Source organism: Xiphophorus hellerii, chromosome 7 (genome assembly GCF_003331165.1).
Source record: "Xiphophorus hellerii strain 12219 chromosome 7, Xiphophorus_hellerii-4.1, whole genome shotgun sequence".
Lineage (NCBI taxonomy): Eukaryota > Metazoa > Chordata > Actinopteri > Cyprinodontiformes > Poeciliidae > Xiphophorus > Xiphophorus hellerii.
This window is the reverse complement of record NC_045678.1, coordinates 25,002,308-25,019,284: the sequence shown is the minus strand read 5'-3', so window position 1 is coordinate 25,019,284 and position 16,977 is coordinate 25,002,308. Positions and strand designations below refer to the sequence as shown.

Genomic DNA, 16,977 nt, shown 5'->3' with positions numbered 1-16,977 from the left:
GTTTAAATGCGTTGATAGAAGGCCCAAACTGTTGTGCGATTAATGCTGATGATAAGTGTACGTAAATGGATGTAATCGGTTGCAATCTCTAAATTTGATTTAGCCCTGCTAAGCTAGTGCCTTGCCATACTGGACATAAACTGTGCAGTTCAGACAGTTGGAAAGTAGCAGGGTTTTTTACAGATTCTTAGGGAACACAGAGGGAATTTTGCTCTTTGTTCTTGGAGATTGTTGCTCATTTATCTTCAGCCCTGTTGGGAAAAATTGGGAAAAGATGCTTCTTGTGCTCATCACAGTTTGCCCCAACACATGTGCGAGCACTTTGTTGAGCTTTTTTCTGTTCACTTCATTTCAAGGCTTTTCAAGTGTGTTTTTGCACAAACAGCGATGTTTATTATCTCTGTCCAGGAGTGAAAGAAGCCTGCCCCGTCTTCACACAGGAATGGACCCTGAGCCAAACCAGCCACAGCTGACAACAGCTGCCCTCGGTCTCCCACCAACTTCTGGCAGCAGCGGACTCACATCCCTAGATAACAGAGGAAGAGCAGAAAAGTTGGGGTGGAAGATAGAGTTTGATAAATGGCACAATTCAAAGGAGGACTTTCAATTGAAAGAGAGAAAGAGACTAAATCAAAAGAGAAATGGGGGCTTTTAGGGGTATTAGAAAAATGGGAGAGGATGAGTAAAAAAGCTACATTGCAAGGTCATCTCTTTGTTTGTCCACCCACCACAATGATGTGGGTCAGCGAGTCTTTCTCAGAGCAGCGAGTGTTGTTTCAGGATGTTGCAACAATGACAGGTTCCTTGAGGAAACCGCTCACATGTTTCCCATATATGATATTTCTAAAATGATTGGAGTTACTTTGCCAAAGTACATTTTAAACTGAAACAACTTTAGCTGGGTTTTATCTGAGAAGCAATTTATCCAGCTTAGCACGCCACTCATGTTCAGGAACAGCCCTGTGCAAGATAAGTCAAGTCCAATCCCCAAGACGTGTTTTGGTGTACAGTCAATGACATTTCAGGATCCCGAGGCAAGCACTGCTTAAAAGTCAAAGACATACCATAGTGCAGAAAATGGACTATTCTCTAAGCACTGGAAACCTATGTGGGTGGGCTCTGGAACTTAGGCAGCAGCTGAGCCATCACCTCCAGGGCCTGCATTAACTCATAAAGATCACTGTCTCTTCCAAGTGCGCAAGCCAACGTGGAGGATTTGTCCGTGCATTAGTTTGATCATGTGTGACTCTGAGGAGGTGTATGTCTGTATTTTTTTGTGATTAAAACAACTTTGAGTGCACTTTTTATTTGCAAAATACGCAGGATTACTTCATTTCACAGCTCGTGTTAAACATGTTTCACAGTGTGTGTCGGTCTCTCCCACTCCTGTAATTACAGTCATTGGTATCAGATTAAGCCCCACACAGAGCTGATCTCTAGATGTGCCCTTTGGGTAAGCAGCATCTCTCTTCTAGATTGATAAGGCATTGGGGGAGAGTTCACACAAACAGAGGAGCAGTACAGTGTTAAGTTACCTCAGCTCTCTCTGTCAACGTCTGTTTTCTTTATTTCTGTGTATTAAACTCATTTTCCCTCTTTGGTTAGTTTATTTCAGTGCCTTGCAAAAGCCCTCTTACCTTGATCATTCGAAAAATTTGTCTTATTAGAAAATCATTGATTTCAATGTATTGCTATGGGATTTTATCTGACAGATCAACACAAAGGAGCACATAATTGTGATTGTGGAAAGAAAACAATACTGGCATGGCTTAGTGTGCAGGACCTTTTTAGTAGTGTTACAGTTAAGAGTTAAGTTTTAAAACAAGATCCCAAGCTTTCATGTCACTGGGGATTTTGCTTTGTCCTCTAGACATCTATATCATCCAATAGGTCAATGGTAACTTGGGAGGAGCTACAAACAACCACACTTCAGATGGAGGATTCTGCTGATAGGATAACATTCTATCCTTTGTGTATCACAACTAAGACGAAAGTCATTGTTGATAGTCTCATTATCAGTATCACCCAGCAAGAAAAACCTGGAAGAAAACATGTGAGCGGTTCGCCTTCCAGCATCCCCATAACCCTAAACACAAACAAACAGTTAATGAAACAGTTTCGAGCACAGTGTACTGTTTTAATGGCCCAGTCAAAGTTCAGAAATAAATCCAATAGGGAATTTGTTGAAAATGTCTGTACCCATATGTTCTCTATCCAATCTGACTGATTGATCCAAGTATTTTCTTTTTTCAGGAAAATACTTGGAAAATTTGTCACTAAAAGTTGGTAGGCACATAACCCAAAAGATGTTTCATGTTGATTTGAAAAGATGAAGCATTCCAATAAAACATTTGTGAGGAAATTTATGTTTATTGATACCAATCTTGTCACTCATTTCACAATAAAGACAACTATTTGTTTTTTATTGTTTTGTTAAAATCTCTATGAAAACCCTCTTATAACCATCCCATTGTTGTAAGCAAGTAAATACACATTTTATGGTGTAAGTGCATGGAAAACAAAAGCAGACCACCAAGGCTACACTGTGGCTGATAAGCAATGACAAGCCACTATTTGTTTGACAGATTTACTGTCTCCACATAATACTGTACACCCATTTACAGTGGCAACCCTTCATTAATGCTTTGTGCGAGCCAGTGTTTTTATGCAAGCACTTAACAGTCAACATAGGTGGAGACAAAAACTCATCTCTCTTAGGGATGATCGTGCATTCCTCAAAGGGCCACATGGAAAAATACTCCCAGCATGGCCTGGCCACACTCTCCGACAGACTTAAACTCACACACACACACGCACACCCCGGCAGCCCACAGATGCCGGCAGGCGACTATATTTATACCAACGATTCAATAAATCTATCCACACGCTTGTCTATTTTCTCTGGCTTTGACTACGCAACACTCAAAGTTCGTGCAGGTTGAAGCCCAGAGGAGAGGAGTTTGAGAGGCCAGACGAAGCTAAGTACCCCCTGGCATTTTGCTCTTCTTTTGGCCTTCGTTGCCATGACTTAAGCACAACCCCTGGCCAAAGTGTGACACACCATTGAGCAGAAAATTCCTTGAAAATATGAACTTGTGTCAACTTGTACAGCTCAAACAGAGGCAGGCCTGCTGCCCTCCACCTCACCCAGCCTCCATGACTTTGTGTTTTTCTCATTTCTGCAGCATAGACAATTAAAAACATCTCATTTTGTTGGGTGGCCTATGAATGTAAAGATCTAGTTTTTAAACTCATAAAATTGACAACATTTAATAATTGCAGAAATATATTTTTATATACAGAAGAGCTTTAGCTATGCAACATGTCTTGCTTATTTCACATCGTTTCATGCTGTTAAACTGGACTTATCATTCCAAAACAAATTGGCTATTTCTTTCTTTACCATTTTTTAGCTGAGCAGATTGAGTTTTGGTGACATTGGATTCTCACATGTCATCTTTGAGAAAAAAAAACACTTAGTTATAGCACATTGGTCATAAAATTCTATGATTATGACCAAGTTTATGAACTCAGCAACTGTTAGAGATGCAGGGTTCAAGGTTTTACGTTGAAATTCTTGTCCCTTACTTTTTTAGAAGTTATTGAAAGCAGTTAAGACTTTTTTGTATTATTTACCCTTGTATTCATATTGGTAGTGCTCTTAGGGTCACTGTCCAAACACCCAACCTTTAAACTGTCTGACTGATGTCTTGAATGTTGCTTTAGTGTTTCATTATAATGTTCTTTCCTCATAGCTCCATCTATTTTGTGGAATGCACCAGTCCCTCCTGCAGCAAAACTTCCACACAACAAGTTTGGAGATGCTTCCATCTCCAAACTTCACTGAGGGGATCGTGTTCTCAGGCTTGCTAGTTTCCTAATTTTTTCTTGGATTATTTGGATTATTTTAATGGATCTAAAAGAAAATGAAAAATTTAAGCTGATTAAATGTTAGACAAAAAATCGTTAAGGCATCCACTGCACAATGGAGCAATTGGTAACATTTTGTCTTGCAGTGAGAAGGTCACGGGTTCAAATCCCAGCCTGGCGTCTTTTTGCAGGTAGTCTGGCTTCCTCCCAAAATCCAGAAACATGATTGTTGGAATAATTAATCTCTATAAGTTGTCCTTGTGTGTGTGAGGATGTGTGGGTGTTGGTATACCATGAATAAATTGCCCAGTGAAGGACTGGAAACCAGTTCAGGGTGTACCCCCCTCTTAACTAGCAACCACTGGTTGCGCCACCCTCGACCCCAATGATGCACACAATTTGTCCATCACATTGTGTACTAATACAGGATGTATACAGAAACCTTACTGTCTGTTGTTTATCGTTGTATATAAATGTTTATCCTTGGTGCCTTGTGTCATCAACCCAATTTACACACTATATGAAAGTAACAAGGTTTATTTTAAAGCTATTATCATAGTCAATGGTTAGTCTTGTAAATAAACATTACTGGTAATCTTGAATTAAAGTGACATTAACAGTTAATTGACAAAATAGACTTTAATAGCAGGATAATCAATCGTTTGTAACAAAGCTGATCATTTTTGGCCCTCCAAAATGGTTCTGTGTGATACTAACAATATAACTTCAAACCATCATTCAAATATGAGTCATAATACACAACCAATGAGAAGAAAACACAGAGGTCACTGACTAGTTAATGGCAAAATAATATGAAACATTCACACCAACTTTAAAAACCCTTTATAAAACAAGCTGAAACAATGGGTTCATTATACATTACATTGTGTATGTAATAGGCCATGAAAGTCTAAATAACATGACATAATAGGTTTATGAGAAACACTCTTCTAATGAAACAATCAGCGATTAAAAGTGTCCTGTTCCGTATGGGAGGTGTAGCACATTCTTTATCTACTACACAGAAGATTACGCTCATAACTGGCCAACTTTTATAGTCGTGGGTAGGTTTTTCAGTACAAATTCTCACACACAAGCATACAGACACACGTACTGTACATTATGCACAGTCTCAAAAACAGCTAACAACCAAAAGTGCATTATTTTAATAGCTCTGTATAAAAATCAAATGAAAAATAACCAACAGAAATGATTTCTTGATGACACAAGGTAAAGAAAATAAGGGCTCCGCTTTTACTTCTGAGGAAATCACAAATTTTACATGTTTTTGTAAATGTAATGAGAGAGTTGTAGGGGAGAAGTTTTTCACTTGCTTTCCGGCCAAAATGTGCAGGAGAATTACACAAATTTCTGTTGTGATCCTGAATCATACACCACCTAACACTTGTTTGGTCTGCTTAAGGTTGATCAGTCCTTGCAGGAGAAATATGTCAAAAACTTTACTTTTCTAGTCCATAAAGCCTTAAAAACAAAAGATGCTGAAAGTCAGTCTTGGTTAGCTCATTTGATTAACCCCAACCACTTTCCTGCCACATGTACACATCTGTAGATGTTTTTAAGAATGTTTTTACATGTTTAGATGGGAATTGATTGGTCTTTCCATTGTCTTTTGAAGAAACTCTTGCTGTAGGTACAATAAAATCGTCCTTGTCTTATGTTTCTTGAATTTCTTCACATTTTGTTGTATTATAGCCACAGAGACCAAAATGCGTTTTAGGGGATTTTATGCAACAGACCAACACAAAGACACTTAAAGTGGAGGAGTTGAAAAAGGATAGAAAGCAAAACTTATTGAAATCTGAAAAAAATATCATGTATTTAAGAACCATTTATCATTATATTTACAGCTTAAATCATCATGGTTTTAAGGTATATCTAATAACTGTGCACATCTGGATCTGAGATTTTTGCTTATTTTTTGTAATAGCTCAATCTCAGTCAGATTAGAAACTGTTAACAGAAAAATTTTGCCAGAGATTCTGAATTAGATTTAGGTGTGGCCTTTGATTAGGCCATTTGAACACACAAATAAGCCAGATTTGAGGAGTGAACAACCAACAGACTTTTCTCTGTCAAAGCTTAAAGGTCTTCACATAAAAGCTGTATTTATACTAAGATAAAATACAAGTAGACTGTTTAATAATTAGAGGACCTCTAAAGGCAATTGGTGGAGTTGAACTTTATTTAGAGGTATCAGAGTAAAGGAGGGTAAATAGAAATGCACATCACACAAATAGCACTTGTTTTTGTAAAAAAAAATTGAAAATACATAATTTTCATACCTTTTTTCCAAATATGCTCTGATATGTGTTGGTCTAGCACATAAAATCTCTGCCATAATACATGAAGTCAGAGTTTTTAAAATGATCAAAAGTGTAAAAGTTCAAGGGGTGTGAATAGTTTTGCACTGCAAATATTTAAAGAGAAAAAAAACATAATCCAAACATTTAAAAATATCTGCTAAATGTAGTTTTCAACTGTCAAATGTGAGTTTTTCTTGTTACTTGTGACTTATAGAAGACAAAAAATGACTACAATGCTAAATACCAGTAATTCCATTAACACATATATCAAAATGAAACAAAGTAATTGAATGTCGACATTAATATCCATAATGCTTTATGTTTGTATTACCCTACAGCATATTGAAAACAGACCACAACGTCTATGAAGAAATTTAAATAACAAACAGTACAAAACAGACTCTCTACAACCTTGCAAGTTTATATCATAACTGGTGTGGTTCTTTGCCATTTTGTATTGAATACATCAGAGAAATCATTTTACTGATCCGGACACCACTTTGGTTTAACAGCTACACTGAGCTCTGTTATAAATGTTGTGGAGGGAGGAGACTTGAACCTGGTTCACATAGCAAGATATTAATGCAAATTTTTGCCCTGGTCTTTCACCTTTTGACAATCTTAAAGACTCTGGATATTGTGGTGGCTCTGAAGATAATATTATGAGATATTTCTGCATTGTGTGGTGTGTTAAGAGTGATCTCTAGACTGCTTGGAAGGACATCAGGACTGCAATGACCTCAAATCTGGGATATTCAACATGTTGTGATGTAGTATGTTCCCCGTGGATAAGCAGCCTGTTGAATGTGACATGTAGCCAATCAGTATGCAAGGTGACAGAAACATGGAGGAGAAGTCAGAACACAGAAGACAAAACTGCCACAGTACACCAGAAAGACAGGCAGAAGTTAGACATGTCCTGTTCTATTGTTTTTTTTTCTCTGCTAAATGTAATCCATAAAGTACTGCCACTGGTTCTTCCCAGTCAGCCATGTTTCGCGTTTTGGGGGATTTTCCATCTGACATCTGAATGTTTGTGAGTGAAGTCTGTGTGGTGTGTTTGCCATGTTGTAGTATGTCACACAATGTAGGTCCAAACCTGTTATTACCTAAGAGGAGTCTCTGAGATTTGAAAATCTCACCATGTGAACCAGTCATTATACTTGCCTAGCTAGTCAATAATAGACCCTCCATGCATTCTGCCTTTTATTTAATGGAAGAGAACATTCTTTGGTCCGTGGACAAAAAAATAATTGAAACCCCCCCCCCAAAAAACAGATAGTAGGTAGTTTGGAAAGTTTTACATTTTTTCAGAACTCATAGAACTCCAACAACATGTTTTAAATGTCAAATCAAAGGTGTCACATGTGTTATTTGGCTGTAAAAAAATATATAAAATGGATAACCATGGAAGTCTACATCCTTTCCTTCTTTCACATCAACAATACAAAAGCAAGAACCTAAAAAGTAACAGAAGTGGTTATAATTAAAGTATATGAATACTCTACCTCAGTTCATCAGTGACACAGACTAAGCTCTTTTCGCACCATGCACTTTTTACACTGGACAACGCAACACCAATGGAAGCGGCACAGGCAGTTCTCCTCAAACACCACCGTCTCCTCCCTATAGCCTCGCTCGCAGCACAGCAAGTCACAGCCGCTGATGTCCATGGCTGTGCTGTTGCACATGCGCCCCCTTGTTCCCAGCGAGCCCGTTTTCCGATTCGCAAGGCAAAAGTCTGGAGACTCGTCAGAGTATATCAAATCCTGCTTGTCCGGCGGCTTTATGTTCTGGCCGACGGGTATCAGGGTCTTCCCATCGTTGCCGCCCATCACCTTGGAAGCACCGTTGAAGCGCTCCAGCAGGCGGTCGCCCACTTCACGGAAATGAGGCATCTTTTTCCAGCACGTGCGCAAGGTGCATGAGCCTGACAGTCCATGGCACTTGCATTCAGTCCGCATGTGGAGTTTCACAGCCTAGTGGGAAAAGGTGTGAAAAGAGAAGTGAGGGACGGCAGCTAGGTGAAAAAAAAAAAAACCCTCAGGAGAGAAAAACTTCATAAAAAATAAATAACTTGCACCTCAAATGGAGGTACTCTTGCTTTAGACAAATGACAAATCCACTAAGGAATTTAAAATTTATTATTGTGCTGACATAATTTATCACACACAAAGCCACCAGATCATACAAACACACACACGCAAGCACACGCAAACACTAACTGATAGATAGGTAAGATAAAAGCAGACGCTATTCCAAAGGAATTTTTCCCCACCCCCTTTCCCATCCATGTTGCCTCTGGCCTTCCTACATCTAACAAGCCTTGACAACAGATCATTCACTTATACTGCACATAATTAACCCATCACACACACACACATGCACCCCCGCACGCCGACATGGAGACACACACACACACACACACCCACACACACACCTGTCCATTTAGGCACATACTCACACACTAACTAAAGGGGTAAAGGTGTATGCTTGCATGCACACAAACAGAAATGTGAACGCATCGCAGCACGCTTGTTTCTCAGCCTCTGGGAATTAGCGTGCCGTTTTTTAATGCTCAAAATGGTTTGTCACTAATGCTTTAATTGGACCACATCCCAAAAATCTTTGTCTCCTCCGTTCCTCTGTACTTTCCTTTTAAATTAACTTAATAACTGAATGTGGCTCTTGTGCAACATTTTTTCACAAGACAGAACTGCATTAAAGAAAAAACTACCATAGCGATAGTTAATTACTTGTGAAATGAAGTTAAATCTCCTTCAGTGACTGTGAAAATGGTAAAAGCTGTTTGCCTCGAAGGCTTAAATGCAAAATATGTGGCACGCTCTTCTTTTTTTGTTTCAGAAATCTGATTCTTGTAAAAATATCAGCTTACGGTACTCCACAAATACAGCTAAAGGCTGTCTTTCTCTTTTGAGGAATGAAGGATGAATTCCAAAGAACAGGCAACATCTTTGAAACATGTGATCAGCGTTAAACACAGTAGCAGTTACAAAGCACGCCACACTAATAATTAAGCGAAAAAAAGAGAAACTTATCAGCGTGTTTCTTACCAGCCTCCCAGCCTCGTTGTTGTGAAGGTTAATGAGTGTCCTGATATCACTTTTCCCTCTCCTCCTCTTGGCATCCATAAACCTTTTGGACATTTCATAACCAAACTCGACATCATCGCCGCAACCGCCCCACTCCCATTTAACCCCGTCCCCAGATGAGGAAGATGAAGGCGGCCTTGGAGGAGCTTTGTTTCTGGTCGCTTCACATCCACATTGAAGGAGTTCTCCCATGCTGCAGGCTTGGGTCACGGCGTGTGTCACCCCTGCTGCTGTGATGGCATAGACAAATGCTGTCTCCCGGATATCTGCAGAACAGACCACGAGAGAGCAGGTTAGCTGTTTCTGGTTTATGTGCTAAAGGGTAGCTTATCTGGTAATGCTCCACAACATTTAGAAAACGTGGAATATGCAATGATATTGGTGTCTGACTAAACGGTAGGTGAGAATAAACTAAAACAAAACCATTGTTTTGGAATAATGTTCAAAAAACTCAGAAATAGAGTTCAGTTTTTCTTGCATTTGTACTTAAAAAAATTAATCAAGACACTCAAAGTCATTTTTACAAATCAATTTTATTTCATTTTCAGGCTGAGGGGTTCGAATCTTGGCCTGGGGTTTTTCTGCAAGTTTGTTGGTTTCTCCAAATTTCACTGCATGGTTGTTTGTCCTGTGTGTCGCTGCGTTGCCCTGTGATGGACTGGTGACCTCTCCACGGTGTTCTAGATAAATGGATCTTAATAACTTAGAATGCAATTATATATTCTTTTTATTTCAGTATTTCCATTCTATGTGCATATATTCATTACACCTAAAGCCATATGTTTAAATTTTTTATTCTGCACATTTGCAAATGCTAAATTTATCAGGAATTCGAATATTACATCAGACCAATAAAAACATTTCTATCATAAAATTGTTCTTTTCTGGCAATGTTGTGACCAATAAATCAGAATCAGATTTATTCGCCAGGTTTATGCACATAGAAAAGGAATTTGACTGTGGTTTCACTTTGCTCTGGCTGACAACAACTGAACAGTTTTTCATTAAACAGTCCCTTACACTTCCCAAAAGAAGAAGATCAGCGCCAAAGTGTATTTAAGCACACTAGTGGAAAGTATACTGGGGGGGAATAAAGTGCCGTAGGAAAAGCTGTAAGCAACAGGGATAACCACAGCCTGGAGAGGACTGTGAACCAAAACCTATTCAAGAGTCTAGTAGAGGTCAACAAGGCGTGGGCTGCAGCTGGAGTCAGTACTTCAACACCTGCAACACAAAGACGTATCCAAGATATGGGCAACAACTGTTGCATTCCTTGATTTGCACTGTTTTTATTTTTTAATAATAAAAGTACAGCTTGGAAATAAAGGTCTCGTGATGGGAATTTTAGAGCACTTCCTTCTGCTAGCAAGCTTGATGGGGATCACCTTCCAACACTGCTACTGTACCAATACTTGCTTTATTATCTATTATAAGCCACCTCACTTTTCCCAATAAAAAAGCTAACACCTAAGCATTTCCACAGGCTGATAGCCTCCATGCCATGCTGCATTTATACAGTATTTTACGCAAATGGAAACCCAACCAATTTTAAGTGAATACCTCTCTAATTTGTCTACATTTAAGTCAGTTTTTATATAATAAACCTATCCATTATCTGCCTTTCTGTTAAAATAAATTAAGTTTCAATGGCAGTCTAATTTATTTGACTTGATTTAAATTTTTTATTTTTTTTTGGGGGGGGGGGTTAACCAAAATAAAGACTAAAATGGTTTTTACAACATTTATTAATTCATTATACATTATAAGAAAAAATTATATCATTTTATTAACTTTTAATCTAACAAATCAAGAGCTTTGCTTCTAATACAGTCATACATGGAACATGATAAAAGCCCTTTCCCTTAAAGCCTGGTTCATAGCTACAGTCTCTAGCATCAATGGACTTGTGGCACTATGAGGACAGCTGTTTCCTTCTAATACACATATATTCACACACTAGTACTTTTAGGAACACCACAGCTGGTGGTTTATTTTGAGTGCAGAGCTTAACACTCCCTGCTGAAAGAATGTTCAACTACAACTGCAAATTGATCGTGTGTCTGCCGCAGTGGCTTTAGCATCATCTCCCTACCTCAGCTCAACACGTCATTAGCCACGCTTATTGAAGCTATTGTTATTCTCTTGACAACAAAATACCAGCCATATTTATCTTGCTATACAGGAAGGTTCCACAGTCTCTCTGCAGTCCGTTTGCAGACAGTTTTACTCATGATGGTAGGATTTTTCATGACCTGTTTCACAGTACAGTTTCACATAAAAATAGAAAAATGCTATTAAAATTATGACAATAATAACAATAACAGTCAAACCAAATAAAGCAAGCAAATGTTTCCCTGTAATACTAAATGAAGTCCATCTGAGATGTTTGAATAATATGTTGTGAGGTGATTGTATTTTGTTATCAATAATATACAGGGTTTTTCCCAGAAAATTTGCTAACCACAGTGGAGGAGGGAATAAAGTCCACCAGTGGCCAACCTTGTGGAAATTTAAAAAAAAAAACGACTTATTGACAATAAACACCAATTTTATTGGTGTTTATTTTCAATAAAGTTGACAGTGTCTTGAGGAAGGCAACCACAAAATAAATACAAGTAAAATAAGAAATATTAATGATTTCCACTTTGGTTAAATGCTAATTCACTAATCAGTGAATGCTTAAACGAGCTTTATAATGCTGGTCCCACTGAAAAGTAAAATAAACAATATGAAATGTTACCTAAAATGGACAATGATATTTGTGTGCTTAACTAGACATTCTAAATTTAAGTAGTTATTGTGTTATGCCTTCTTGTGTTTTACTTAATCCTACTGTTTTGTAATAATGTCTGCTGCTTGGTGAAGTATTTTGATTTGCTCATTGTGATTGGTTGTTATGTATCTAAGCAAATGCAGTAATTGGAAGGAATACTCTGATACATGGCTACGATTTTCAGCTTGAACACAAAAAAATAATCATGAGGTAATTTGCATAACTGTAGAACTTGACAACACGATGGGAAGGCAAATCAACCACTTAATTCAAGATTTCAGAAACAAGGCGAAGAACCAGAAGAATATCCAGGAATAAGATTGTCAAGGCATAAATATAGAATAAATATTAGCTGAAAAATAATTTCAGCTAATAAACATAAACATAGACTCCACCATAGAACAATAACTGCCTAGTGTGGAGACAAGTGAATGTCTTTTATTTGCTGGAGATGGAACAGACTAATCGAGCAGTCACCGCCGTCAACAATGCCAGCTTCATATCACATGATTCTGTGAATGGGATTCATTATGAATTACACACACACACACACACACACACAGAAAGAATTGGCGGCGAGCTATGAAACGTGCACACCCCCTGCATGCCTTGATATCAATAACAGCTGCAGACCATGATACCCTGAGATGTTTCCAGTGTCGACAAATTTGTGTTTGTGCGCGCACGCGTGTCATTTTGAAAATAGCTATTTTAAGTAAGGCATTTAACCTTTCCAACAGATCAGCTGCTCCTCTGTTTATCTAGAATTTTTATCTTGCCATTTATTCTTGTTTGGAGCTGGCTGCAATTGTAAATCAATGGTTTGTTCCAGCGTAAATATATAACATGTGTATGGCAAAATGTATACGATTTTGTGTGAGTATTGTGTTTATCCCTTCGTTGCCATTAAACTAAACCCCACCTTGCTGCTATACAGCAAAACAGGGCTGAGACTTTCAGGAGCTGCAAGATACTGAAATCAAGATATGTCATCTCACAAACATCCCAGTGGGTTTACCATCAGAACACAGCTCATTATTAGAACAATATGTTGATAGCAACCCAAGGAGTGTCCACACAGGAAAAAAGTCAGTCCAGATGTCCTTGAGGCACACTTTAGAAACATTTTAAATAGAAAATCGTCAATTGAATGTATGTTTTATTTAACACTTGCAAATTGTCAGTCATTTTCACTAATAATTACTCAGGTTTCCTGCGGTTTGTCTTTATCATCTCACTAAAACAGAAAGGAAGGGAAATACAAAGAACACACAGTGAGTAGACATAAAAACAAGCAATGAGTGGAAGGAATGAAGAAATAAAGAAGGAAGCGTAAAATAGGCTATCAAAAATCTGATGATTTGAGGCACTCTGTTTCACATTTTCCTTGCAGACATGAATTCCAAACAAATTCTCTGCCATGGTGGGTGTCTGGGCCTGCCTATGTCTGCTTCTAATTCCATGCAGCCCTTCTGCAGCATTCAGCACATATTCATCAAATCATGTTTCAACTTTTTAGGCAACAACATTAGGATCATTAGAGTGAAATAATGATCACTGAGAAGAAAAAAAGTGTATAAACAGCAGCAAGAATTATGATCATCACTGACAAAGAGAGATATTCAAGATATGGAATTGACTCTAAAAACCTAAAGACTGCAAGACCTGGAGTTTTGTTCAAAATCACTTCTACTTTGCAATCTTTGCTACGTTTTCTGTTTCTGAATTTTATTTTGGAACATTTAGTGTCAGACAGGGTGGTCAGTAGTAGAAGCAAGCCCCCAGGGGCCTGTATTCTCACTGTTTCTCTTCACTCAATACACCCAAGACTTTCAGCACAAGGCAGAGTCTTGAAATCTGCAGGAGTGAAGAAGAACACAGCTGTGTTGTCCAACTTTACAAACTACTTTGTAGCATGGTTTGTGAACAATGATCTCAACATAAACATGAGCTGGATAAAAGAAAATAATAATCAGAATATTATCTAAGGAGAAGTGGTGCAGCTGGATTACAGATATGTAGTTGTTCACATGGCCTGGAAATACAACCCTTATGTTGTTTACCAGTAAAGACAGAGGAGATTCTAGTTGTTAAGGAGGTTTAGGTCATTGCACATTTTCAGTAAGTCCCTTTTTAGAGAGAGCATATTTCTTTGATACCTTTTTCGTGCAACAATATCAAAGCCACATTTAAAAAGAAATTTCTGTAAGATGATGGGAATGAAACACAGAGAGAGAAATGGGATGAAAGAATAACCTTCTTCTATGTCCTGTAATGACATAGAAGGACAGTTTGTTGTCCTTCTATGTGATGGATGGAGTTTCTTCAACAGTGGATTCTTCAGCTCCACTGCAATAGTAACAAACAAGGGTCCTTCTACACAATACATTTCGATGAAGGAGAGTTTAAAAAAATTGCTAGCCTAACAGAGCAACACTTAAGAGTATCTCACATGGTGTACATTGATAGCGCTGGATTATATGGGAATATCAAAATGAAAAAGGCTGTGCAGTCATGTTTAGATTCAGGTTTGTATTTGTTAAAGAAATGGATAAACAAACAAGGCAGCACATTTTTCCACTGCCTTACTTTAGTTTACAACATAAAATATTTATAAAATAAATTTACATTTGTGGCTGTAATGTGACAAAATGGGGAACTACTTTTGGATGGCAGAGTATTTTCACTTTATGAAATAAAATTGTCATCACACTATATTGTACAAAATATTGTAAAACATAATTTCACAGTTTACATTTACATCCTCTCTCTATGACTGGCCTAGAGACCCAAATATATTCTTATCTTTGCCTTTTTCAGCAGAACAAACAAAAAAAATGCAAATCATTATTTCCGGTTTAGGTGTGCAAATTCTGTATTCACCCAAAGTAAGATGTTTTTAAATGAGGAAGAGGTCTTATGTTCTAGAAATCATATTTTCCAGCTTTAGATCTGCCTGCAAGTTCAATACATCTTGTGTGCTGAACTTCCTCTCTGTTTGACTTTGTCCTTCTCAGACTGCAATTAGTGCTCTATATGAGAGCTGATATCTGATTTTGCTCAGGATATCACCTCTGACACATTATGGCAATAGTAAAAACTTAAATCCTACCAAAGTGGTCACAGTTTGCATCACTGGTTATTTTTCCAGACTGCAAAACAACCAAGCGCAGCAGAATTAACTCTCAAAAGTCAAGTGGTGTTTACTTCTTTGATAATTATCTTAACATCTACTGATTATAGATGTGAAATCCTTGACATGATTATATCTGTGCAATCACTGTACGGTCCCAGGAAAGTTTTTTATTTATTTTGCAACAGACACTCACACAGTCTATCGTGATGTTCAAAGAAGAACCACAGCATCCCTTATGTGATTACCAGCATCATTTTATGCTGGCTCATTCACGCCGCAAGTCAAGTCTACTTCAGGATGTTTATCTTATCAGCCGAGATCAAAGAAAAGACAAAAAAAAAGGATTTTTTTCTGAAAGGTTCATGTCCAGAAAAAATAAATTCTTGATTCAGATGCAAAATGAGGTCTTGTGTCTACCTGTTCACTCATTCTTCTACACATTTCCTGCAATACAGGTGTGAAACTGTCGTAAGCAATGTTGTGAAATCACCTAAAACCCTTATTATGTACGCATACACAACTCCAGACCTCACACGTTTCAACCCCGTACACTTAACTTCTCCCTGCCAGCTTTTACGCAAGTTAAAAAGTAAACATTTGCATCTTGGCACATGAGTGTGCAATAGCTCTTCTTAATTCCACTACAGTTGGTAATGTGATCCATCCATTATCAGCGTGATCATCACAAACATCACAAGGAATGAAATGCACACAGATAGTCATGCTGGTTGCACAATTATCACTTCATTATCACTCCGATCTCATCACTCCATTAGCAATGTATGGTTGTTTCAGTCTTATAAATATGCTGTAACACAAAAGTCACATTACTTGGTAAGGTGTAATAAAAAAACATGTTTCTGGAGAAGGTTATCTAATAAACACTCAGACACAACAACTAATGCAAAGTTTATGTTTATGCAAAGTTTGGTTTCCAACTGAATAGAGTTAGATTTTTATCACACTATCACACAAAAAGGTTTTATTTTTCCAAACATTTTTTGCAAGGCAGAACAAAAATACTAACTTTAGCTCTTATAGGCAATTTTTACAGGCAAGTCCATAAAAACAACAAAAACACAAACTATGTTAAAATTTAGAATATTTTAACATGGAAGTCCAGTTTGGTCTGGGCCCCTCTTGGACCAGCCGTTACCTTCAACTTCCAGAATCAACAAATTTGGATTTATACTGAATAAAGACACCAAAATTATTAACTATTTCTATAAAGCTACTGATTTTCCAGGCATTTACACAAAACTGCCTTTAAAGAAGCATCAGACCGGGACTAGGTGTTAGCAAATACTGACACAGACTGATTTAAAAAAAAAAAAAACTCCTAATCAGGACATCGCTAACCACACCCATATGTGAAAACAACATAATGACTTCAGCTTTCTTTGTCTAAAGCTAAACTACAGGATGTCCTGATCTTTCTTAGGAGATGCATTATATAGAAGCTACACAATAAAACAGCTATTTAAAATGGAAAAGCATTTAGGGTGCAAAACTCCCACAATGAAATTCTGACTAATTATGGATTTATCTTAAGACAAAACAACTCAGAGTGTAGTATTTTTGTCAAAAAGAACCAAGTGGTTAACATATTTTAGCACCTCATGGATACAAAAAATGCACAAAAATCTAAAATGTGTGATGGATTCTGTCACAACATAGCCAGCAGAAGTGTCATACCAGCATATCAGAGCAAAATCCCTAAAAAGATGTCAATGAGGTTAAGTAAACCACTTAGAAAGAATA

The 16,977-nt window shown here is 37.7% G+C and overlaps 1 protein-coding gene across 1 annotated transcript in view; it reads right to left on the bottom strand.

Moving 5' to 3' along the window:
* Nucleotides 1-4,490: 4,490 nt before the first annotated feature.
* Nucleotides 4,491-16,977, bottom strand: part of wnt6b (wingless-type MMTV integration site family, member 6b) — a 31,507-nt gene continuing 19,020 nt past the window's right edge. Inside the window, exons 3-4 of the mRNA XM_032568076.1 lie at nt 9,269-9,573; nt 4,491-8,173 (exon numbers count right to left, since the gene is read on the bottom strand). Of these exons, the coding sequence (XP_032423967.1) occupies nt 7,712-8,173; nt 9,269-9,573 (767 nt within the window). The 3' untranslated portion in view covers nt 4,491-7,711. The remainder of the gene's footprint in view (nt 8,174-9,268; nt 9,574-16,977) is intronic.